Here is a 24535-nt window from a genome sequence, read left to right on the forward strand (position 1 = left end):
GATTTAATTTCGAATAACAATATTGAGATTGAAATTTCAATTTAAAATAGAAGGATCGAATAGAGAGGACAAAATTGGTGATAATGAAGTTGGCATGTGAACATGTGGTGTAAGTGGTTGAGATGAGGTGACAACGACGGGAGTGGACAGCATTTTACTCGAAGTAATGTTTTTCCCCACAAACTCCCCAACGTCTCTTTCAACCCCGACACTCGAGTTTGTATCCAAATTGAATTTGATTTCGATTGAGCATATCTGAGTTTTATGGCCGCAGAGATGCAAATGTAAATTTCCTTACTCGAATTATGATATAGCCCCCTATTGATTGAATTTATCACAATTTAATGGTCCGTCTAAGTTATGATACAATTTTTTGTTTATGTTCTAGAATAAATTCGATTGATGGAATATTTTCTATTTTAAATCCAAATAAATATTTATAATTTTAAAATATATTTACATGATTAGAAAATATGAGATCAATTTTGATACTATTTATAATAGACTGTATCTAATCATATAAATATTATCTGTTTTTAAATCGAACTCTCTCTTCCATCTAACTTGGATAGAGTATATACACGTAAAAAATTTATAAAAGAGTTATAAACAAAAAGACTTGTTATAAACAAAAGAATTACATCAATTTATAACCGTTTTATAAATCTTTTATTTATAACTCTTTTATTTCATTAATAAAAAAATGGGTTATAATATGAAAAGAAGAAGACGTGTCACAACAATTTTCCCACTTATCACACTCCAAACCATATGAATGTAAGTTGTTTTGAAAATTTAAACTCTAAGATTTTGGGATGTGACAACTACAACTTTTAGTGGTATTTGAATAGGGCACGGAATTAAATTTTTAACGTTTTGTCGTATTCAATCAAAAAACACAAGGATTGGACCTTGAGAATCCATGAAATTTATACACTAATTATAGTGTGCTAGTTTTTGGGTAGGAAAGGACATCTTCCTAGTTATCAGAGATTAGGGCTCTATTTCCATTAGATTGGCTTATGAAAAGTCCCAATTTTTTTTTTTTAAGATTAATATTTTCCTTTGAAGATCATGTGCATGGCAACAAAATGTTATTAAAAATAAGATTTAAGTATTAGGCTATGGCAACAAAATGTTATTAAAAATAAGATTCAAGTCTTTGTTAAGTAATAGGCTATGTCAGATTCTCGAAAAATTTAAAGAGAGAATATAAAATAAATATAAAGAAAGAGTATAAGATAGGAAATTAAAAGTAAAATAAATAAAAAAATAAATCGATAAATTATTTTTTATATACTGTTTTAAACTTATTTTATTTATTTTAATCATCTTATATAAAAATTAAATAATTTTAAAATATATAAATTTTTAAATAATTTTAATCATATTTAATTTTTTTTAAATATTTTTCATAGTAAAATCAAATTTGAAAAAAATTCATTTTCGACATCTTTTTCTTTTCTTAATAATTTTTGGAAATTGAAAAAACATTAATGAAATATAATTCAAAACAAAAAAAAAAACCTCGCACCAAATCTAGAAGGACAACAAACTTAAAATTTCAGGCATGATAATATCATTTCAATAACAAATTTCTATTTCTACTTTTTGCACCTAAAAGTAACGTACTGTCCCGAATCAAACTTTAATGTGTGCGCCAACCAAATTAAAGTCCCAACTCCAACTCTGCCTGCCTTGAAAAAAGTGGAGCAAAATGAAAATGTGGATGGAAAATCAAAGCCTAGCGGATTGCATTTTTGTTTTGTTTTTTGGTGTGTGATCTTGAAAACCCAACCTCATGCACACATTTGTACATTGGATATAGCTGCTTATATGTTAACATCAATGAATTATCGATAGTCAACAATAATCAAAGTTGTGGCTTCAAAAAGCAAGTGGGGATATTAGGTAAAAATAATGGTTTGTCATATGCCTTTTGATGGATTTCAATAACTAAGCCAACCAACCAGGAGATGGAGCTTTTATATGGAATATATTTTCTAACTTTACTCACAAATTTTGAAATAATACAACTGTTTTAATTACACTTCTATGGAAATACTTGGACAAAGATTCAATTAGAGCAGTGTCATGCTATTATATTCTATTTATATGATACTATAAGGGTTTTTCTACTCATGGTTTATAGGCCAAAAAAAAAAAAAAAAAAAGTCATAGTTTTACATTGAGCCTATTTGGGACTGTTTTTTAGGATATATTTTTATTTTCTAGAATAAAGAACACAAGAAACACGTTTGACAACTAAAAACTATTTTTTATTTTCTAATCTTAAGAATATAAAATATGATGTTTTCATATAACATATTTTAGTTATTTTTTGTTATTTTCACTTGTTTTCTGATGATTGTTTTAAGAAATAATTATACAAACATGTAGAATGATTAAAAATGAAATACTACATATAAAAATTATTTTTAAAAATATTAAAAATAGATTAAAAATATTTTAGGTTTTCAAACATATTTTTGTTCTATAAAAATCATAAAACAATTTTCAAAAACTGTTCTCAAATACAATTTTTTAGAATAATTTTCAAAAACAATTACCAAACAAACTCTCTATCATTGTGTTTGTTAGTAATTCTAAGAAGTGCTTCTAACCTTTTAGCACATGAAAATTTTATCTTCAAGTATTATTAGAAAAGTTAAAATAAAAATTACCTAAAATAATTGTCAAACATATTTTTAAAGTTTATTTGATAATGATTCTAAAAAACGTTTCTAACATTTTTAACACTTGAATGATAAAAATTTTCAAGTATTAAAAATATTAAAAGCGCTTCCTAAAATCACTATCAAACGGATTCTTAGTCTTTCTAACACTTGAAAATTTTTATCTTGTAAGTATTAAAAAACTAAAAACACTTTCTATAATCACTAAGTACACATATTTAGAGTGTGTTTGACAATAATTTTAAAAAGTGTTTTTAATCTTTTTAATACTTGAAAATTTTCATTTTTCAAAGTATTAAAGATATTAGGAACACTTCCAAGAATCATTAATAAATATATTTTTAGAGTGCGTTTGAGAGTGATTATAGAAAGCGTTTTTACTATTTTTAATACTTAAATGATAAAAATTTTCAAGTATTAAAAATATTAAAAGCGATTCCTATAACCAGTGTCGAACGACCTCTCAATATTGTATAAAGAAACAAGAATTCCACGTTAGCAGCACCTCAAATTCATGGAAAACAAAATCGATGATAATGAACTTGGCATGTGAACGTGTAGAGAAATTAAAATGTGGAGAAATTGATGATAATGAAGACGGCATGTGAAATGTGAAGTGGGCTGAGACTTGAGATGAGGTGACAACAACAGGAGCGTACAGCATCTCACTCAAATTCATGGACATTTCCCACGAACTTTCAAAGACTACCAACAATGGCTCTAGTTGCTCTAGTACACCAACCGACCTCCTCTGTTTCGAAAATATTCAAAAATTATTTTGTAATATAAAAGTTTGTTTACTTTTTAATTTCTTCGTCCTATTTAATCATTCTTTATATCTATATAATTATTTTTTTAAATAATTTTAAAAAACAATTAAAATATATTATTTAAAAATATTTCATTTTTTATTTTTAAGGACAAAAATCTATTTTTTTTATTTTTTATATATTTTTTATTTTTTCAATAAAAACTATTTTTTAAAATAATTCTAGAAAAACATTTATTGAGAAAAACTTGATATACACTTAACCTAAAAAATAACTTTTATATCTAATACTTTATTTTTAATAATTGTGTTTGTACAATTATTTTTAAAAAAATGAAAATAACTAAAAAAAAAAAATTTTTAAACGCCTTATTTTCTATTTTTCAATTGTTTATCGTGTTTTTTCTGATTTTTTTTTTTTTTTTACTCTAAAGAATAGAAAGCTCATTTTAAAAATATTTTCCAAAAGATTGCCTTAGATTTTATGTCCAAATTCAATCCATTCAACACTGAAAATAGTGCATAGTTTGGGTTGGAAAGTAAATCTGTTTTTGAGGCTATTGTTAAAGTGTCACCAATTCATTCCATTTAAACAAGTCCAAATTCTTCAACCTTTTCTACCATGACCACTTACAAAAGACTGAGAGGCTCTGTCTGGTTTGACCTTTTTGAAAAGATCAATTTTTTTATAAGTTTTTGCATATATTTAAGTAATTTTGTTAAAAGACCTTCACATAAAAATAAGGAAAATATTATTTTTGTCCCAAAATATATAGGGTTTCTAATAGGAAAAGGTCATCCTACCCTTTCTATTTATTTATTTATTTATTTTCTAATTCAATTAAATCTTAATACATGAGCCTAATAGTTGAATTTGAATGTCTGGCCTAATTTAATTGACCTATAAACAACTTTGGATAACTTAAACCCAAACCAAAATTAAAACCATTCTATATTTAAATAACCCAATTATTTATTACCTTAAATTAAATTACAAAATAACCTAAGTTCCTAGTTGGGGTGTCACAAGAATGAAAATTTAAGAGTTATCAATACTTAATACAAGATGTACAATAAGTTTCCAATTTGATCTAAGCTCTTAGTCGATGGGTCAACAATGTACATCAAAATCACTTTCAATTAACAATACATTTTTTAAGATTATTAAGCAATATATATTAAACTCACTCAAGGTTGGACTCTTACCATCTCACATCAAGGTAACCTCGAATCATGTTCATTGGTTGATTCCAATCGAATTCTAGGGATATAACCCTTGTTTCAAGCAGTTGTCGCACAATATTGTGCCTTAGGCGTATATGTCTGTTATTCCCATTAAATATCTTACTCTTAGCCTTAGCAATTGTAGCTTGGCTATCACAATGCATAGACACAGACGGGGCTGGTCTCGTCCATAAAGGGATATTTGCTAAGAGGTTTCTAAGCCACTCAGCCTTAAAACTTGCATTTTCTAAGGCAATAAACTCAGCCTCCATATTAGACCGAGTAATGCAAGTTTGCTTGGCAGACTTCCAAGAAACTGCACTTCCACCAAGAATGAAAACATATCCACTAGTGGATTTCATCTCATCTGAATCTAAAATCCAATTTGCATCACTAAATCCTTCAAGGACACTTGGAAATCCACTAAAGCACAAACCATGGTTAATGGTGCCTCTCAAATACTTAAAGACTCTATGAACAGTAGTCCAATGGTCCTAATTAGGACTTTAGGTGTACCGACTCAATCTACTTACTGCATAAGCAATGTTAGGTCTGGTACAATTCATTAAGTACATTAGGCTCCTTATGATTTAAGCATACTCTATTTGGGTAACACTATGTTCTCTATTTTTCTTCAGTTGTGAGCTGGGATCATAAGGAGTTGACACTGGTTTACAATCAAAGTGTTCAAACTTCCTTAGGATCTTTTCAACATAGTGCTCTTGAGAAAGTTTAAGCCCATTAGGTGTTCTAGTTATTTTAATTCCTAGAATCACATTTGCCTCTCCTAGGTCTTTCATATCAAACTTAAAACCTAGGAATTTCTTGTAAGGTATTTTATTTTGAATATGGCATGCGAATAGGATAACCTCCCCCCACAACTTCAAGGGTGCTCCTGAACTTACCAACATTGCATCAAAGGTTTTAGGACCTAGTTTTCGTTTTTTTAAGTTCAGGGAGAAGAACTTTAGCTAAACACCCCCACACTTTTAGGTATGCTATATTAGGTGCATAACCCTTCCACAACTCATTAGGAGTTTTACCAGTTTTCCAGGTTGGTAATAGATGAGAACCATCTTCTGGTTTTAGGTTAGTCAAAATGTGTTCCAAGTTCACCACATCAATTGCAGAGAAAACCCTTTAGGTTAGTTCCAAAGATCAGCATGTCATCAACATAAAAAAAGATGACTACACATGTGTTATCCTCATACTTGCTATAGATACACTTATCAGCATTAGTAATGGAATATCCATTAGTTACTAACACATGATCAAACTTGTTATGCCACTGTTTAGAAGCTTGTTTTAACCCATATAGCGATTTAACCAGCTTACACACCTTTTTCTCCTTCCTTGGAATTACACAACCCTCAAGTTGATCCATATAAATTTCCTCTTCCAAATCCCCACTCAAGAATGCGGTCTTAACATCCATTTGGTGTATCATCAAATTATGAATGGAAGCTAGAGCAATCAATACTCTAATTGATGTTATTCTAGTCACAGGGGAAAATGTGTCAAAGTAATCTACATCCTTCATTTGTTTAAAGCCTTTGGCAACTAAACGAGTTTTATACTTCTCTATGGACCTATCTTGTTTTAACTTTCTTTTAAAGATCCACTTCCAACCAATAGTCATTGCACTAGGGGGTAAATCTACTAACTCCCAGGTATGGTTATACATTATTGATTCGATTTCACTGTTAATGGCCTTCTTCCATAATGGTGCATCAGGAGAAGTTATAGCTTCTTTGTAGGATCTAAGGTCCTTATCTTTTAGGTTTAGGGAGAAGAACTTTAGCTAAACACCCCCACACTTTTAGTTATGCTATATTAGGTGCATAACCCTTCCATAACTCATAAGGAGTTTTACCAGTTTTCCAGGTTGGTAACAGATGAGAACCATCTTCTAGTTTTAGGTTAGTCAAAATGTGTCCCAAGTTCACCACATCAATTGCAGAGAAAACTCTTTCCTGTCATCTCTTAAAGAATGTCTCATTGAAGGGATCAATTTTAGAGGTGTCAAGACAGGTGTGAACTAGGGAAGGTTCCATTTGGATATATTTCAAGATTGTTGGAATTTAAGGGTATGGAAACAAAATACTAGCCCAAATTACACAAACAAAGAACATAATGAATAAAAAGAAAAACTTGTCAGTTGAGGCGTGACAAACACTGTCCTTAAAATAGATCCACCCTCCTCGAAGACGAACTTGGTGCACTAGGGTATCAGTGGTCTACTTTCAGGATTCAACAGTCAGATCTCACCTTGGGTGCACTCTGAAAGCGAGATGTGTATAACTCAGGTTTTTGAATAAATTCCTCCAAATAGTTGTATGAAAATACTCCCTAAAAAACTCTCTGAAAAAAAAAATTCTAAAAAATTGGTATCTATGTATAGAGAAGGGTGACTTGCTTTTATAGGCCACTAACACAGTCCCAATGGGAATCTACTTGTAATTAGAAGATGATACAAAGTGGAAGGTGATTCTACTTATAAAATGAATGAGACTCCACTAGCACAATCCCAAAAGGACTCTTCCCAAAAATATAACACTAATAGAATAAAATAAAATAAAAAATAATTCTCAATAGGACACTTCCCAAAAATATAAGATTAATAGAATAAAATAAAATAAATTAAATTAAATTAAAATTAATTTCCAAAAATAAAAATAGAAATTATTTACACTCTTCCTACAATAACTTCCATCTTGGCAGGGTAAGCACATGAACCCATAGCAAGCATTTTGATTCCATACTCTGAAGCCATGGAACTAACTGATAGCATAGTCATTTGCAAACCAGTATCAGGTGGCTCTATGAACCCAACAAGAACTCTAGGGCCAGCGATTGCCAGTGCTGACTACAAGGGGATTTGGGTGTATGCGGTTGGACCAGTATCAGGCACACTACTGGGGACATGGTCCTTTAATTTGATTCGGGTCACAGAGAAGCCAGTGCAAGCAATATCTTCTCACTCATTTTCACTCAAACTAAGCATAATGAGGAGCAATGCTTGGGAGATTTCCAGAAAAGATCCTCTGAATCATCTATAATAAGACTCAATCTATAAATGATGATGAATACTATAAGCTAATAAGCCTATGGCATTTAGTTTGCCCTTGATGCCCATAAGAGCTTGTATCTGTTGTACGTTTTATATCTACATGCATATGATGTATTATAGTATTGATTGAAAGAATTTAGTCATTAAAAATTGAAAATGAAAAGGCAAAATGACAAAAACTTTCTCTCTCAAAAGCATTATTTAAGCGATCAATAAGTGGGCATCAGAACATATTAGTACATCTAGTCAGACATTCCTGACCTAATAAAAAAACTGCAACTAAGAAACATGTCCATATATGTGTTTGTCTCGTAGACATTAATTACACAACTCAATCAATTGCAATACAATAGATATCAAAAGGCATTCTCCAATAAACATGTGACCAACATTTGTGAGGTAATATGGCATCGATACAGGCAAAAAAGGTTTGACCTAGGATTGAATGATGCATACTAGACCCTAAGTAGTTTTTTTCACAAACTACAAAAGACCCAGGGTTGATGGTAATGCTCTTAGTGCAATTGTCAGTTTTATAAATCCCAACAAGTCGATCCACCAGCTCAAACATGTTGTTTCTAAGGCTGCAATTTGTAAGACACCCAAAATAAGGAAAAACTTGAAAAAAATAATATGTAGTAAGTTTAGTGATAATTCAACATCCCATCCAATCTACCTTATGATTATAAATTGTGCATCATTTGTTCGGTCTTTCACATAGTGTCCTACAATTGAAACATTCTTGAAATCTGCCACAGCATATGAACCAAATAAGGGAGAAACATAATATAAAATTTTAGAAAATAAATGGCATTCAAAAATTAAAGCTCATCAATCCAATTTGTAGTACCTAGAGCAGCATCAATCTCATCCATAACATAAAGTGGGATGGGTTTGTAGTGATGAAGAGCAAAAACAAGAGCCAACAAGCTGAGGTCTGAATGCAACAAAATCAAACAACATTATAGGACCTCCCCACAAGTCTCTAGTATCTTTCCTTATCGGTTGATACTTGATTAGGCTCAACACACAATTTCAGACCTTCTATTGGTGTATCAACAGGTTGACATCCCGACATTCTAGTCTCCTGTAAAAAATCTAAGGCATACTTTCTTTGAGATAGAAAAATTCCTTCATTTGATCGAGAAACTTCAATCCCAAGAAAGTATTTCAGAGAACCTAGATCTTTCATTTCGAATTCTCTAGACATATAATTCTACAGAGCTTTTCTTTTTTCAGGATCATTTCTTGTAACTACCATGTCGTCCACATATACGATGAGTGTTGTAATCTTACCATGTTATTTTTTTAAGAACAAAGTGTGATCTGAATTACTTTGACGATAGCCAAAAGCTCTCATTGACTTTGTGAACCTTCAAAACCATGCTCTCGGGGATTGCTTCAACCCATACAATTACTTCTTCAATTTGCACACCTTCTGACATTGCTTTTCTGACACCATGCATCATGGTGGAAGATCCATATATACTTCTTCAGATAACTCGCCATCAGAAAGACATTTTTCACATCAAACTATTGTAATGGCCAATTCAAGTTTGCAGTTAAAGACGGTAATACTCGAACTGTGTTGATCTTAGCTACAAGTGCAAATGTCTTTATGTAGTCAATTCCATAAGTTTGAGTGTACCCTTTTGCTACCAGTCTTACTTTAAATCGTTCAATACTACCATCTGCCTTGTACTTCACAGTATAGATCCAACGACACCCAACTGACTTCTTTCTTGGTGGACATTCTACGAGTTCCCATATTTCATTATTCTACAATGATTTCATTTCTTCATTCATGGCTGCTTTCCACCTTGGATTAGTTGAGGCTTCGTGCACACTGTTAGGAATAACTACAGTAGATAATTGATTTACAAATGACTCATTTGATTCAGACAAACGATGGTTAGACATATAGTTGCTCATGGGATATTTGACTTTGATAGACAATTCAAGTTCATATGTGGGTTTAGGAATACCTCTATTATGACGGTGTGGTAACCGTTTCATGAATGGATCAGGTTCCAAATTAAGAATACCCTCAGTAGACGACAATTGGTTTGGTATTTCAGTGAAGGCATCTTCGGACCCAAATTGTTCAGATGGTGGTGATGGTTCAATTGTACTGTCTCTTCCATCTTCTATCACTTCTTCAATTTCTGGGTGGTCATTACTACTTGATTCCAAAGTTGTACCACTCATATCCAATTCACCCGCTTCTTGGTTTACTAGTTCAGATTGTCCAGATTCATCCTCCTTAAAGATATGATAATCATAATCGAGAGTCTGAATTTCCTTATGGTACCCCCCCTAAAGTTCAGACTCAAATGAAAAATACATCGAATCTTCATGAAACACCACATCCATTGTAATAAACATTCGTCGAGTTGGAGGATGGTAACATCGATTTCCTTTTTGGTGCAATGTATATCCAACAAACACACATTTCAATGCACGATAAGTTAACTTGGTGCGTTGGTGTTTGTGTAGATGCACAAATGCCACGCAACCAAAAACACGAGAAGGTAGATTTGGGACGGTTGGGGCAACCACGACATTAGTAAGAGCTTGGAGAGGTGTTTGGAAGTCAATTGAGCTAGAAAGTACTCGATTGATCAAGTATGCGGCAGATGTGATTGCTTCTCCCCAATAAGATATCAACATTTTTGCTGCTATCAAGGAAGCATGAACAACCTCTAACAAGTGTTGATTTTTACATTCAACGACTCCATTTTGCTGGGGTGTATTGGAACAAGTAGTCTAATGAATGATGCTATGTCCTTCTAAATACTTCTAAAGATCAAAACTCTGATATTCTCCACCATTATCGCTATGCAAAACCCGAACCTTTGCATTGTACTGAGTTCCAATCATTTTATGAAATTTTTGAAACAATAAGTTCACTTCATCTTTGGTCTTCATCAAGTATAACCAGGTCATTCTGGTATAATCATCAATAAAAGTAACAAACCAATGCGATCCACTCAAAGTTAGGACTTTGGATGGGCCCCAAACATCAGAATGTATAACCATAAAAGGAAGCGGACTTTTATTCAAAATTAACGAAAACGAAGCACGATGGCTTTTAGCCAATTCACAAATATCACAACGGAAACTAGAAACATCACTCATTGCAAACAAACTAGGAAACAATTTTTTAAAATAACCAAAGGAAGCATGTCCTAGACGTCGATGCCACAACCAAATTTTAGACTTTTTCTTCTCCCCCTTAGACTCATCTGTCATCAAGGTTTGTCGTAACTTATTGGAATCCTTTGACTGCAAATCCAAGTAATAGAGTTTTCCCCACTTAATACCACAACCAATCGTCCGTCTTGTTTGAATGTCCTTAAAAACACAAAATTCAGGCAAAAAAATAACAATACAAGATAAGGCTGCAATGATTTGAGAAACTAACAAAAGATTGTAATCGAAATATAGAACAACTAAAACAGAATCCAAATTCAGAGTATCAATAAGAGTTAAGGATCCTTCCCCAATGACTGGGGTTGTGTTACCATTGGTTGTAGAAACAATTTTTTGTGAGGAAGGTTTAAGAGGTGAGACCTGTCTAGAATAAAAAATCATATGATCTGTAGCACCAAAATCAATTCTCTGTGTACTATTAATAACAGGTGTAGAAGTATTTAAAACCTTACCACCATAATCTGTAGTGGCTACCAATGTAGAGGCTTTCTCAACAATATTATCCTCTGTTTTTATTTCAGCAACAGTTGTAGTCAAGGTTTTTTTGGAATCCTTCTTCCGTTAATCACGATTATGATCCCACTAGTCTGGATATCCCACAAGTTCAAAGCAATGACTCTTGGTATGACCAGTCTTATTGCAATGAGTACATTTGAAGGTTGACTTATCAATATTAGGGGTTGTCTTAGGATGGTTGGTCTTGGATTGGTCCTGCCAATTCTGGGTTGATCGTTGTCGGATTACCATAGCTGAGGTGTCAGTATTGTCAGATTCTGCTTTCATACTAGCATGATGCACTGCCTCTCGTCGAATCAGTGCATAGCATTTTTCCAAATCGGGAATAGGATCTTTGCATAGAATCTCTCCTCAAACTTGCTCAAAGTCACCATTCAATCCAGCAAGAAAGATGTGCACCCGTTGTTGTTCAATGGATTTCCAGTATGCTACAATGTCATCAGGGTCTTTCATGACTACCTTATCCCGATGATCTAATTAGCAAAAAATCTTAGTTAACTCTCCATAATATTCAGAAAGAGACCTGCCACTTTGTTTGGCAATGAAGGCTTTTTTATTCAGAGTGAAAACTTGTAATTCATCACTTCCATCATAGAAGGCCTTTGATAATGCACTCCAAATTTCTTGAGTGGTGGGTAAGCGTAAATAACGCTTCATAATTTCTGGACTCATGGACATTAACAACCATCTCTTCACCTTTTGATTCTCTGCATACCATTTTTCATATCCATTTTCGACTCTTTTGGTGGCTTTGTCTTACCTCGAATGTAGGAAAGTTTTTCCCATTCGGTAATATGCATTTCCACGAGTTGTGACCAAACGTCATAGTTTGATTCAGTCAAAATAATTCCTGGATTAAAAGTACCTTCAGATTGAAAAACAATAGTATTTTTTTCACCTTTTTTTTTTTTTTGATAAGCAAATTAAAATATAAATATGACACACACTTTTCCTCGACGCTTGTTCTTCTTTAACAAATTTGTAGATCGATGATGACCGATGTCGGAGCAAGAAATGGCACTGATCTTTGGCGTGGTGCAGGTATACACGAAAAGAGGTTGATGATCTTTGTCAACAGTCTCCTATTATTTTGTGGAAGTTTGCAAGGGATTTTGTCTCAAAAGAGGTTTCTAAGGTTGGCTTTGATACCAACTTCAATTTGATGAATGGTGGTTTTTCATTCATACTTTCATTTGTTCACGTACAAAGTATATATAGAGGGCAAGCTATACAGCTATACAATCATATCTGTTAATTATGTTGACCACCTATAATCAAGCACTATAATCAAGCATAATCACCTAAGAATGGGAAAGAATGATTACAAGGATTTGTATAGCTAATATCCTAATATCTCAACATAGCACAATCAGTGGATTCTAGATATTACCTTTTCACCACCTGATAAGTTTGCAACAAGTTCAAGTTCCGCATCACCTCCTAGTGTGATCATCTGTAGCAAGTGCATTAAGGGACAAGCATTGAACAATTATTGCATTAAAAAAAAGGAAGGACAGAAAGAAAGAAAAGAAAAGAAAAGAAAGAAACAAAGAAAGAATAAAAAACACAGCACAAGTAAAAGCCAATTATGAAATCCCAACTGCCAGCAGTGTCATTACTATAGAAGGAATTAAAGTAGCATGACAAATTAGGCTACTGAGTTTTAGAGGAAGATGAATCAGGAAAAGTAAATGTTTGTGGCGGATGAAGCTGTGCATCATTGTGGTCTAAAATTTCCTATGACTATACCATTAAAAGTTCACATAAAACAAGCTAAAAGAAGAAAGAAAGCAATCCTGAAAAGTTAATGCCCAGGAAAGAAGATGCAATCTTCCATTGTTTCAAGATGCTCAGGATCCTAATCAAGTACCCCCACACGGTGCAGCAAGACCAGGACCAAAAAAAAAACATTACAAAAACTAAATTAGATATTCAATAGGACCATTTATACAGAGCACTCTAGTGGAACCAGCCACAAAAGTGAATGAGGCTACACAACAGTTATAACCTAAACTTATTTGTCCAGAATGTCCGTGCACTATACGGTTGCATGTGCATCCTTGTGTAAGGAGAGGGTGTTTCAAACCACTCAGTTTACAAACCTGATACATTTCTTTCAACTTCAAAGATATTGTGTGGAATCCTGCCATGAACTCGTCCATCCTAAAAATATCCAATTGAGTAGCATAAAGAAGTTACATCAACAGGAACATGCAAGACAAGTAATAAAAAATATAAACAAGGTAAAATAGACAAGCCTTCTCTTTTTCCATTCATCATATTGCTTCTTCACATCATCACGCTCTTGAGTGACCGTGTTAAGATCTTGCATACCTTTCTCCGGTATCTATAGTAATTAGAGAAGTTGTCAAATAAAATATGCATAACCACACAAATTTCAGCTTACATCATATATGCAAAGCAGAGAAAATGCATACTCTGAAATGGAATCGAGATTGGGATTCATCTCTTTCAATTGTGCTTCAATCAATGCTACCATTTCAAGGGCCCTCTTTAGGCCACAATCCTCGGTAAGAGTCTTGTCTGCCAGTGTCGCTTGAAGCTTTTCAGGGTCCACCAGATCTTTCTGAATTCTGTAACCAAAAAAAAAAAAATAGTTGACATTTTCAGTCATAAACATAACAGATTTCTAGAGGTCACATAGACCAAGGCATACTGTTCCATATGCTTCACAAGAGCAACTTGCAATTCGTCAAGCTTTCTCTTGTAACCCTTTCCCTTCATTTCCAACTCCTTGTAGAGTTTCTTCATGTCTTGTAATTTGTAGTCAGCATCAACCTGGAATATCACCAAAGAATTGCTAAAATGTTTTAAACAGTAGTTGACCAAAACCAAGTAAAGGAAAATATAGAGATGCATTCATTGGCACCAGACCTCAGATGCCCTCAACTCATCCACGATTTTCTTCAACTTTTCGTAGTCAGATTTTGCTTTATCCAATACATCTTTATGCTGATCAATTAGCTATAGAAAAAAAGAAAGAAAAAAAAAATATTCACCAGTTATAAAGCAACTCACTCATGTAACTCATCATAAACGATGCCAAACAAATAAAAACAAACCTCCTGTGTTTTGTTATAGTTGTCTTGAACAGTAAATGCCTTCTGTTCTATATCTTTATGGGATAAATGCAACTTCTCCTTCTCGTCAACCACTCGGTCTTTCTCCTTCTTTGACTCTTCTATCCCCTTTTTCAACTTCTTCACCATTTTTTGACCTGTCTCTATTTGAACCTTGTGGCGATTGATCTCTGTATTGCTTTTATCAATATCCCGACAAGAAGGAAGCACATATCAAAAGAAGTATCATTTACAGGATTTGGCAATTTCTGATTGATTGATATACTTACAAATTGAATTTTGTTGACTTTTGACTTTTGCAATTTCAATCTTCACCACCTGCATTTTCAATTTTACTCTGAAGCTCCAAAGCCTTGAAAACACAGAATTAGAGAAAGGTCAAGCAAACACCATCAACAAATCAAATGCAAAATTCTGCACATTGCCCATGTATTCAGTTCTATGAAGAATGAACATCTACATAATGTCTTGGAGTGGATACCATAACATAAGAACAAGTCAGAAACACAGCTCAATTGTTTTTGTAGTGTTGTGTTCTGAACTGATTGTGTTACAAGAGTAATCAAATGTAATCCTTTGACATTTAAACATTTCGACTTCACTCAATGTGCCCATGTCAAGATGACATGACAAGGTTATGAGTGTGGGATCATTTAGTCCTATTTTGCTTCAGACATTAATTATAGAAATTTTTAAAAAAAGAAAGGACAAAAGAAAGAAGAAAGAGATTTCTCTTAACACCTAGGATGCATTATTTTTGCTTCTAATTGACTTCTATCTTATCTTTTCCTTGCATTATGTTGTATCCAAATATCACTCAAGATCCCTTTTTAGCCAAGCCTCTACATCCTAGGCACATCTAGACCCCACAAGTGTACCAATGTAACATAGATATATAATTCAGTTACCAGCTCACCTTATCCTTCAACTGCTTAGACCCTTCTATGAGTCTTTCGATCTCTTTTTCTTCTGCAGATATAGTTTTATTTAACTCCTCCAGCCTATTTAGCTCATCTTTCCTTGGCTTTGATGCAGCTTTCAGGGAATCAAGCTGTTTTTCAAGATAACTATGCTGCGACTTTAAACTGTCTATCTGTTTCAGAAGAAAATTTTTAGTTAATATTTAATAAAAATGCCCTCAAAATACAGATGAATGGACACAGAATCTATTCTCAAGTGTTACCTCTTTAAGGATTTTGGTCAATTCCATTTCCAAACGAGCAACTGCTTTTTCCGACCCCTGGTAAAAAAAAAACTTTAATGTATTAAAAAATAAAATGAAAAAATTAAATTAAACAACTTTTTATTAATTATATATAGATGGAACGAGATGTGGTGGGGCGGAGTGGAACAAGACAATACTCAACTTGCCCTAAACTCAATGGATTAATCATTTTTCCTAACCTGTCTTATTAGGGCTAGGATAGGTATTATAAAAAACCGGTTTATTAACATTCCTATCCATTCCTTGAAAGATAAATTAAGGTTAATGAATTGGAAGTAATTGAAAATTTGTATTTTAAATGTGTGTTTTTAAGAATGAATATTATTATTATTTTTTTTAAAATCTCACCAAATTAAAAAAAAAAAAAAAAAGTAATCTTCACAATATTGTAAGAGATTAATTCCCTTGGATAACTTTTAGAAGAAGTAAAAGTAAAACTAATTAAAATCATAAGAAATAGAAGCCAAAATACTTATTAGATGTACCTTTTTTTTAAAAGAAAAAAAAAAGATAATGTTTGAAAAATAAAATCAATAATAATTTTGGTATGTTAAGCATTGCAAGTTATATTTGCAACAATTATGCTAAGAGGAAATGATGGCTCAAAGAGTATCCTAGTGAATGTATTTGATCAAAACCTGTGTTAGTCTTGTGTGCTTCAAATTTAGTATTGACTTAAAAAAATGAGCTCGAAATTGTGTTTGGCTTAGGAATTATGTTAGCTTTGAGATTTGGTATAAACTTAATAGGTATATGGCTTGAAATTTAGGAAATAAGCTCAAGATTTTATTAGCTCAATATTTGTGTTAGCCCTCAATTACTTTGATGCAACTCTAATTATATAAAAATTTTCAGCATGACCTCAATGATAGTAAATTAATTATTAGATGACATGTTTAATGTGTTAACCATAATAAGTGGTATCAAATCCATGCTACGGGGTGCAGCTTCCCAAGTGTCTCTTGTGTCATAGGATCAAATAGTCAGGACAATCAATTTAGGTGTGCCCATCATTGCAATTAATGTAGACATAAATTCAGCTTGAGATTATATTGGCTTGGGATTGAATGAGATTTAGCTCATTACCTCACGGTTATATTCATGTGACTTGGAATTATATTAACTCATAATTGTATTAGTGTGGACATGCAATTATACTAACTCATAATTGTTTTCGTGTGACTCAAATTTGTGTTAGCCATGAGATTTGATTTTGACATTGGAAAGCAAGCTCGAGATCATTTTACTAATCACAATATTCAAAACTAATTTTGATAATCTAGTAGTTAAATAAACTCATGCGATCGCTCTTGTACCATTGGGAGTTTGATACTAAACTTTGTGTTAGACGTTATTACAAACATTTTATGATGAATAGAAAGGGATACACACGCGTGCCATGAACAAACTTTTATTTCCACACTTAACCACATTGGGAGTTCGATTACAAAATTTTTGTCAATATAGAAAGGAAGACACGCTTAATCACAACTGTCCTATTATTTCCACTATGGATGTGTAGGTACCCATGATACCAGCTGAAGTACCCATCAACATAACCCCAATCATAATCACTAGTTCAATTCCAAATTTGTGGTAAATGCCTGAAATCTTCAAGTAGCATAAGCACGGCAACAAGATTGAACCCGTGACAGTCGAAAATGCTACCACCATGGACATGAGAGACCCAAAAAATGGGACTGTCAGAGCTACAATGATAGTACTGAACACCAAAGCGGTTCTTATTAGAAGGCTAAATGATCTTCTGTTGCAGTAGTTTGGAAAGCAGTTTTCTGTAGCATTCACAATTGGTGCAACCATCAATGCATATTTGGATATGGGATTGACTAGAGTAGTGTATATGGCCACTCTTGAGCTAAGTTTCTCAATTGGAAGGTTTAAAGTTATTTGTGATTGCACCTCTGAACCAAACATTAAGTACCCCAAAACTGCCATTGCTGCATAAGCAATGGTGCAGAAGATAAAGCATACAAGCAAGACTGCAATGAGAAAATACAATATTGAAGATCAGTTACATCATCTCAAGTATGAATGTACGTGTGTGTGTCTATATATATATATATATATATAGAGAGAGAGAGAGAGAGAGTAACATGTAATGTTCCACTTACAGTAGAAAACTGGTTTTTCTTTCTCATAGAAGTGTATAAAGTAGGAAAGACTGGATGGGCACAATAGCAGAAAGCGTATAAACTGAAGGCAGTAGGGATTCCTTTCCAATTCAGAGTTGTCCCTTTCCCATGAAATCCAACTCCATCAAATACTCCAGTCCATAAAATTGAGCCAAGGATGATTATACAAGCAAAAACACCGCTTGCTGAGATATAAGAAAGCATGTTTAAATTGTAGAAACAGACCGATGGCAGAATCACAAGGCCAGAAATCAGTATGAAGCTTTGTCTACCATCAATTACTTGCCCAAAAATTTCAAATCCCACCATGGGGAATAAATTATGCAGATTATCCCCTTCTAGTATTAGAAAACCAGTTGCAACCAAGTAAAGCTCCAAATACATGAAGATTGATACCATTAATCTTCCTTTCTTCCCAAATGCTTGCTCACCTATATCTGGGTAAGTTCGGATATTTAGATCAACATCCATACATCTTTGAAGTAGCAAACCTGTATAGAAAGTTGCAAGGGTGATAACAAACAGAAGCATCAAGCTCAACCACCCTCCTGATGCAAGTGCATATGGAACCGAAAGGATCCCAATCCCTACAAAGATAGTTAACACGAAAAATGTTAGTTTTTTTTTTTTTTTTCAGTTTGTTAGAAATATAGAATAATTGTATTCTATTCTGTGAATAAAAGAGTATACATCAGTGCCTTTATATAGGAGGCATATATGTGTAGTACAAGGGTGCAGTACAAAGGTGTAGTACAAGTGTAGTACAAAGGTGTAGTACAAGTGTATAGTACAAGTACTATACAAGTAACCTAACTGGGCCCCTGGGCCTAGAGCCCACAATACAATATACTTTAACAGCCCCCCTCAACTTCAAGGTGGATGTGAGACCAACTTGAGGTTGTCAACTAAATCACGAGTGCGTCTCTTAGGAAGAGACTTGGTGAAGATATCTGCAAGTTGATCTTTGGAGGAGACGGAGAAAAGCTTAAGAGCACCATGGAGAAGATGATAACGGATAAAATGACAATCAATCTCGATGTGTTTAGTCCGTTCATGAAAGACATCATTGTGAGCAATATGAATAGCACTCTGGTTGTCACAATAAAGAGGAGTAGCAGAGGAGGTGGATACACCCAAATCCTTAAGGAGCCATCTTAGCCAAAGGAGCTCAAATGTGGTATCAGCAAGGGCACGATATTCTGCTTCAGTACTGGAGCGGGCCACAAAGGTTTGTTTCTTACTTCGCCAAGAAATCAAAGAAGAACCAAGGAGGAAGCAATAACCTGTAGTGGACCTGCGATCAGTAGGATCTCCTGCCCAATCAGCATCTGAGAATGCACGGAGTACAAGAGGAGACTGGGCTGAGTAGAAAAGGCCATGAAAAAGGGTACCCTTCAGGTATCGAAGAATGCGCAGAACAGCAGCATAGTGAGTTGATCGTGGAGCAGACAAATACTGGCTCACCTGATGAACAGCATAGGAGATGTCTGGACGAGTAACTGTGAGGTAAACTAAGCTGCCAACCAATCGTCTGTAAAGAGAAGGATTAGACAATGGTTTCCCCCCCAAGGGTGTCAGATGCGCATTAAGTTCAACTGGAGTGTCAACTGTTTTGCTGTCAGTGAGCCCAGCTTGAGACAACAGGTTAGAAGCATACTTGGCTTGAGTAATATAAAGACCATCTGTGGAATGAGTAATTTCAAGACCCAAGAAATAGCTGAGATGTCCAAGATCTTTCATCTCAAACTGCTGACTGAGAAAATCCTTGAGTTCTTGAATGCCACTAAGGTCATCACCAGTTATGATCATATCATCCACATAGAGAAGAAGCAAAATAGTGCCTTTATCAGTACGACGAAGAAATAAGGCAGAATCATATGGACTGGCGGTGTAACCCAAGCGAAAAATAGTGGAGCTGAACTTGGCAAACCAAGCACGTGGGGCTTGTTTGAGACCATAAAGTGCACGTCGAAGATGACAAACCTTGTTTGATTCAATATAGAGACCAGGAGGAGGTTGCATATAGACTTCTTCACTCAGATCCCCATTAAGGAAGGCATTTTTAACATCCATCTGAAAAAGATCCCATTTACGAGCAGCAGCAACAGCTAAGAGAGCACGAACAGATGAGATACGAGCAACTGGAGCAAACGTCTCTTCATAATCAATCCCATACTCTTGTGTAAAACCTTTGGCAACAAGACGAGCCTTATAGCGCTCAACGGATCCATCAGAGCGAGTCTTGATCTTATAGATCCACTTACAACCAACCACAGACTGTCCAGGAGGGAGAGTAACCAGGTCCCAAGTATGGTTTTTGGTTAATGCATCAAGTTCCTCTTTCATTGCAATCTGCCATAAAGGGTCAGTAGAGGCCTCACGATAGGTTTGAGGCTCGTGAAGTGTAGCAAGGGCAGTGTAACAATGATAGTCAAGGAGGTGTGGAGGAATGGATCTTACCCGGGTTGAGTGGCGAGGTGGAATGTCTTGTGGAGGATCTTCAGGCAGAGCAGGAGCAGGGGACCCAGGCTCAAAGTGGGGTAGCTCGTGAATAATCTGTTCATCTGCAACCTGTCTAGGAGAAGCATCAAAGATATCTGGAGAGAAGTCTAAATGAAGATCAAAAGTATTTGCAGAAGGAACAAGAGACTCATCGGGAAAGATTTCTAAAACAGAGGAGTTAGTCAAGGAAGAACGAAAGTGAGAGAGTTCAACAAACAATCGATGTTCCCAAAAGATAACATTACGAGAAACGCGAAGACGATGAGAAACAGGATCATAACACCTATACCCCTTTTGAGTTTCGCCATAACCAAGAAAACAACAGAGTCTAGATCGAGGCTCAAGTTTGTTGTGCTCATGAGGCTGAAGAAGAACAAAGCAAGCGGATCCAAAGGAGCGAAGGTGATGATAGTTAGGGGGTGACCCAAAGAGACGCTCATATGGAGTCTGATTATGGATGACAGTACTTGGAATGCGGTTAATTGCATGAACAGCATGAAGACTGGCTTCACCCCAAAATGGGGCAGGAATTTTGGCAGAAAGAAGTAAAGCACGAACAGTGTCAAGAATATGACGAAGTTTTCTTTCGGCTCGACCATTTTGCTGAGAGGTACCTGGACAGGTTAGATGATGGATAGTGCCATAGGAATGTAACAGAGTTTGAAATGCATGTTGAGTATATTCAAGAGCATTATCAGATCGAAAGGTTTTGATACGTTTGGAGAATTGAGTTTCAACCATTTTTGCAAAGTTGCTATATATTAATAAAATTTCAGAACGAGATTTCATAGGAAAAATCCAACTATAACGAGAGTAATTATCAATAAAAACAACAAAATATCGAGATCCACCAATACTAGCAACAGGAGAAGGTCCCCAAACATCAGAATGAATTAACTCAAAAATACTTTTAGAAATGGAGTCACTGTTATTGAAAGGCAAAGCTGGTTGTTTTCCTAACTGACATGAAGTGCAATCAAAATTGTCTTTAGACACAGAACCCAACAGACCTCTAGACACTAACTGTTGTACCCGAGAAGATGGTGCATGACCAAGACGAGAATGCCAAAGCGCAAGAGAAGGTAAGGAAGAAACTGCAGCTGTTGCAGCAGCAACAGAAACAGGAGCAACAGGTGGAAGATGAAGATTGTTCACGGGAAACATACGCCCAACTCTAGGACCGGTCCCAAGCTCCTGCCCCGTCCTCGGATCCTGTACAATACACCCAGAATAGTCAAAAATAAGGCGATAACCGAGTTCAGCTAATTGTCCCACAGAGCACAAATTATAGGATAGGTCAGGTACGTGAAAGACTCCAGGAACAGAAAGGGTAGAGGTTGAAACAAAACCTAGACTATTTCCATGCATGGTGGAACCATCGGCTATATGAATATTTAGAGGATGTGGTGCAGGGTCAAGGTTGGTGAACAGGGATGAGTGAGGTGTCATGTGATTGCAGCAGGCAGAATCAAAGAGCCAAGTTTGAGACTTACCAGGTAGAACAGATAAGGCAGTGGAAAGAGATGCATTACCAACCATACGAACAGCCTGAGCTATGATCTCCTGTAGTTCAGTGGAAGAGAGGTTGATAGTAGATCCAGAAGACTGGGACGTGGAAACCGTTGGCGGAGTAGGTGCAGTATTAGCAACAGCAGCAGTAGATTTGTTACGACGGTAACAAGTCTCAATGGTGTGGCCAGGACGCTTGCAATAGTTGCAGAACTTCTTGTTGGTTTGCTTGCGACGATTGCTAGAGCCAGAAAAATCACCTAATTGCTGAGGTTGCTCTATGAGTGGAGTAGATGGAGTAATAGCCAAAATATTGAGCTTATTCTGGGCTTGAAGGGTTGCAAGACGAGCTTCTTCTCTAACCAACTCATTCACAGCAGTATCAAGAGAGGGAGCAGGACTGCGATTTAACAGCTGACCACGAATGGGCTCAAAGTCCTTGTGAAGTGACATCAAGAATTCATAGAGGCGAAATTCATCTCTAATGGTAGCATATTGCTGAGCATCTGTGGAGCATCCCCAAGTTGGATCAGAAAGGTCAATTTGGTCCCAAATGAAGCGAAGCTGATCATAATAGTCATTGATGGATTGCCCCGGTTCTTGCCTGAGTTGATGCAATTCAACCACTAACTGATATTTCATGGATCCATGAGTAGTGGAGTACCTTTTGGTCAACATATCCCATGCAGATTTTGCATCGTCAAAGCTACCCAATAGGTTGGAAATAGAGGGAATGGAAGTGTTCCGGATCCATGTGAGGATCATGTGGTTATGACTATCCCATTCAATCATGCGACTAAGAAAGACAGCATCTTCTTCACTTGCTCCTTTGACAGGAATAGTCATTGCACCAGTACAATAATGCCAGAGCATGCGACTCTTAAGAAAACTGCGCGTAGCTTGAGACCAGGATAAGTAATTTTTAGTCCCCTCCAATACAGTATGGATGGGGCGAGGAAGAAAAACATCCTTCTTATCCATTTAGGGATGCAATATGCAAAACCGACTGCAGAAATGAAATCTATACGAAAAACTAGGTAAGGAGAACCTGGCTGGGGAAAAAGTCAATTGGACGGTCAACGGTCAAAGTCAACGGTCAACGCTGGTCAACGGTCAACGGTCAATGGTCAACGGTCAACGACTGGAGATGACGTCAGCAGATCAGTGGATGCTGACGCAGCTAGGGCTGACGTGGCAGCGCGTGGAGGCCTGACGAGCTAGTGCTGATGTGGCAGCGCGTGGGGGCGCGTGGGGGCGCGTGAAGGCACGTGGAGGCGCGTGGAGGCGTTGCAGAATCTTTGAGGGGCGCGTGCGGTCTCCGATGGCGGCGAGATATCCACGAATGTGTAGATCGGCGCTGGACGATCTCAGTGGTACCTTCAAAAGTGAAATCGGAGCAATATTCGCAGCGATGATGCAAAGGGGCAGTGGTCTGTGCAGTGTGAGACTTCTTAATGACTGCGGTTGCAGGTCCGGAACCCAGGGATGACGACTGGATGACGTCGGAGGTTCAACGGCAAGAGGCTACAGCGGCAGTTGTGATGGCGGAAGCGCTTAGTGAAAAAGGAAGTCACACTAATGAAGACAAGACTGCTAAGAAGAAAAAAAAAAGAGGTCAGAGCAGTGGCTCTGATACCATGTTAGAAATATAGAATAATTGTATTCTATTCTGTGAATAAAAGAGTATACATCAGTGCCTTTATATAGGAGGCATATATGTGTAGTACAAGGGTGCAGTACAAAGGTGTAGTACAAGTGTAGTACAAAGGTGTAGTACAAGTGTATAGTACAAGTACTATACAAGTAACCTAACTGGGCCCCTGGGCCTAGAGCCCACAATACAATATACTTTAACACAGTTTATCATTTACAAAGTAGTTACAGAATCAGAAAAACAACCTAATAAAGCATTGAGGCCATTAAAACAGGTCTTGAAGAAAGAGGTAGAGCCCAAGTCTAGCTTGCAGCCAGTGGAGGAGTACTCCATGTCCTCCACGTTTTGACTCTCATCATGCAAAAGGGGGAAGGCGAGAGAAAACCCATCAAGCTGCTCCGGCGCCATGTCTCATAAACTAAGAAAGAAAGGAAGGGAAAGGATTATGAAGATTATGAAATTGATTAGGGTTACATAGTTTTGAGAAATGAAGCTTGGAAATAATATAGGCAACTGGGTGGGGACTGTGGAGCTTGAGGGGCGAAACTTTACAACTATTGCACACAAATCTCATGGTGTTTATGTATTCTCACCTCTCAACCAACTTGATTCACGAGAGCGAGGGTTTAAATCAAAGAGCTTAATGGTGTGTTAAACTTTTAAGTTAAAATAAGTTTTCTAAAAATGCTTTGGAGAGAATCATTTATCAAATATTTTAAAAATATATATATTACATGTGATTTTTAAATTTTTAATTTTTTTTTAAATCTTGTTAAATATTTTATTTTACTTGAAAAGATTTTTTATGCTAAAAATATTTTTAAAATGATCATCAAATAGACTCTAAATATAGAATGACTAAATACATAAAAAGTGTTTTTAGTAACGATACTTTATAGCATT

General features: G+C 35.5%; 2 protein-coding genes and 1 pseudogene across 2 annotated transcripts; all 3 read right to left on the minus strand.

Moving 5' to 3' along the window:
* Positions 1–4667: 4667 nt before the first annotated feature.
* Positions 4668–16054, minus strand: LOC100854052 (structural maintenance of chromosomes protein 4-like; annotated as a pseudogene).
* A 1186-nt stretch (positions 16055–17240) lies between these two features.
* Positions 17241–24176, minus strand: LOC100854089 (amino acid transporter AVT1I). Its single transcript, XM_003633806.4, has 3 exons — positions 23878–24176; positions 17943–18554; positions 17241–17814 (listed from the first exon to the last, which is right to left on the minus strand). The coding sequence occupies exons 1-3, from the start codon at positions 24038–24040 to the stop codon at positions 17300–17302; spliced, it is 1290 nt and encodes a 429-aa protein (XP_003633854.1). The 5' UTR covers positions 24041–24176; the 3' UTR covers positions 17241–17299.
* Positions 21295–23829, minus strand: LOC104881697 (uncharacterized). Its single transcript, XM_059742881.1, has 2 exons — positions 21963–23829; positions 21295–21681 (listed from the first exon to the last, which is right to left on the minus strand). The coding sequence occupies exons 1-2, from the start codon at positions 22957–22959 to the stop codon at positions 21644–21646; spliced, it is 1035 nt and encodes a 344-aa protein (XP_059598864.1). The 5' UTR covers positions 22960–23829; the 3' UTR covers positions 21295–21643.
* Positions 24177–24535: the final 359 nt, after the last annotated feature.

Source organism: Vitis vinifera, chromosome 14 (assembly GCF_030704535.1).
Source record: "Vitis vinifera cultivar Pinot Noir 40024 chromosome 14, ASM3070453v1".
In the NCBI taxonomy this organism is placed as follows: Eukaryota; Viridiplantae; Streptophyta; class Magnoliopsida; order Vitales; family Vitaceae; genus Vitis; species Vitis vinifera.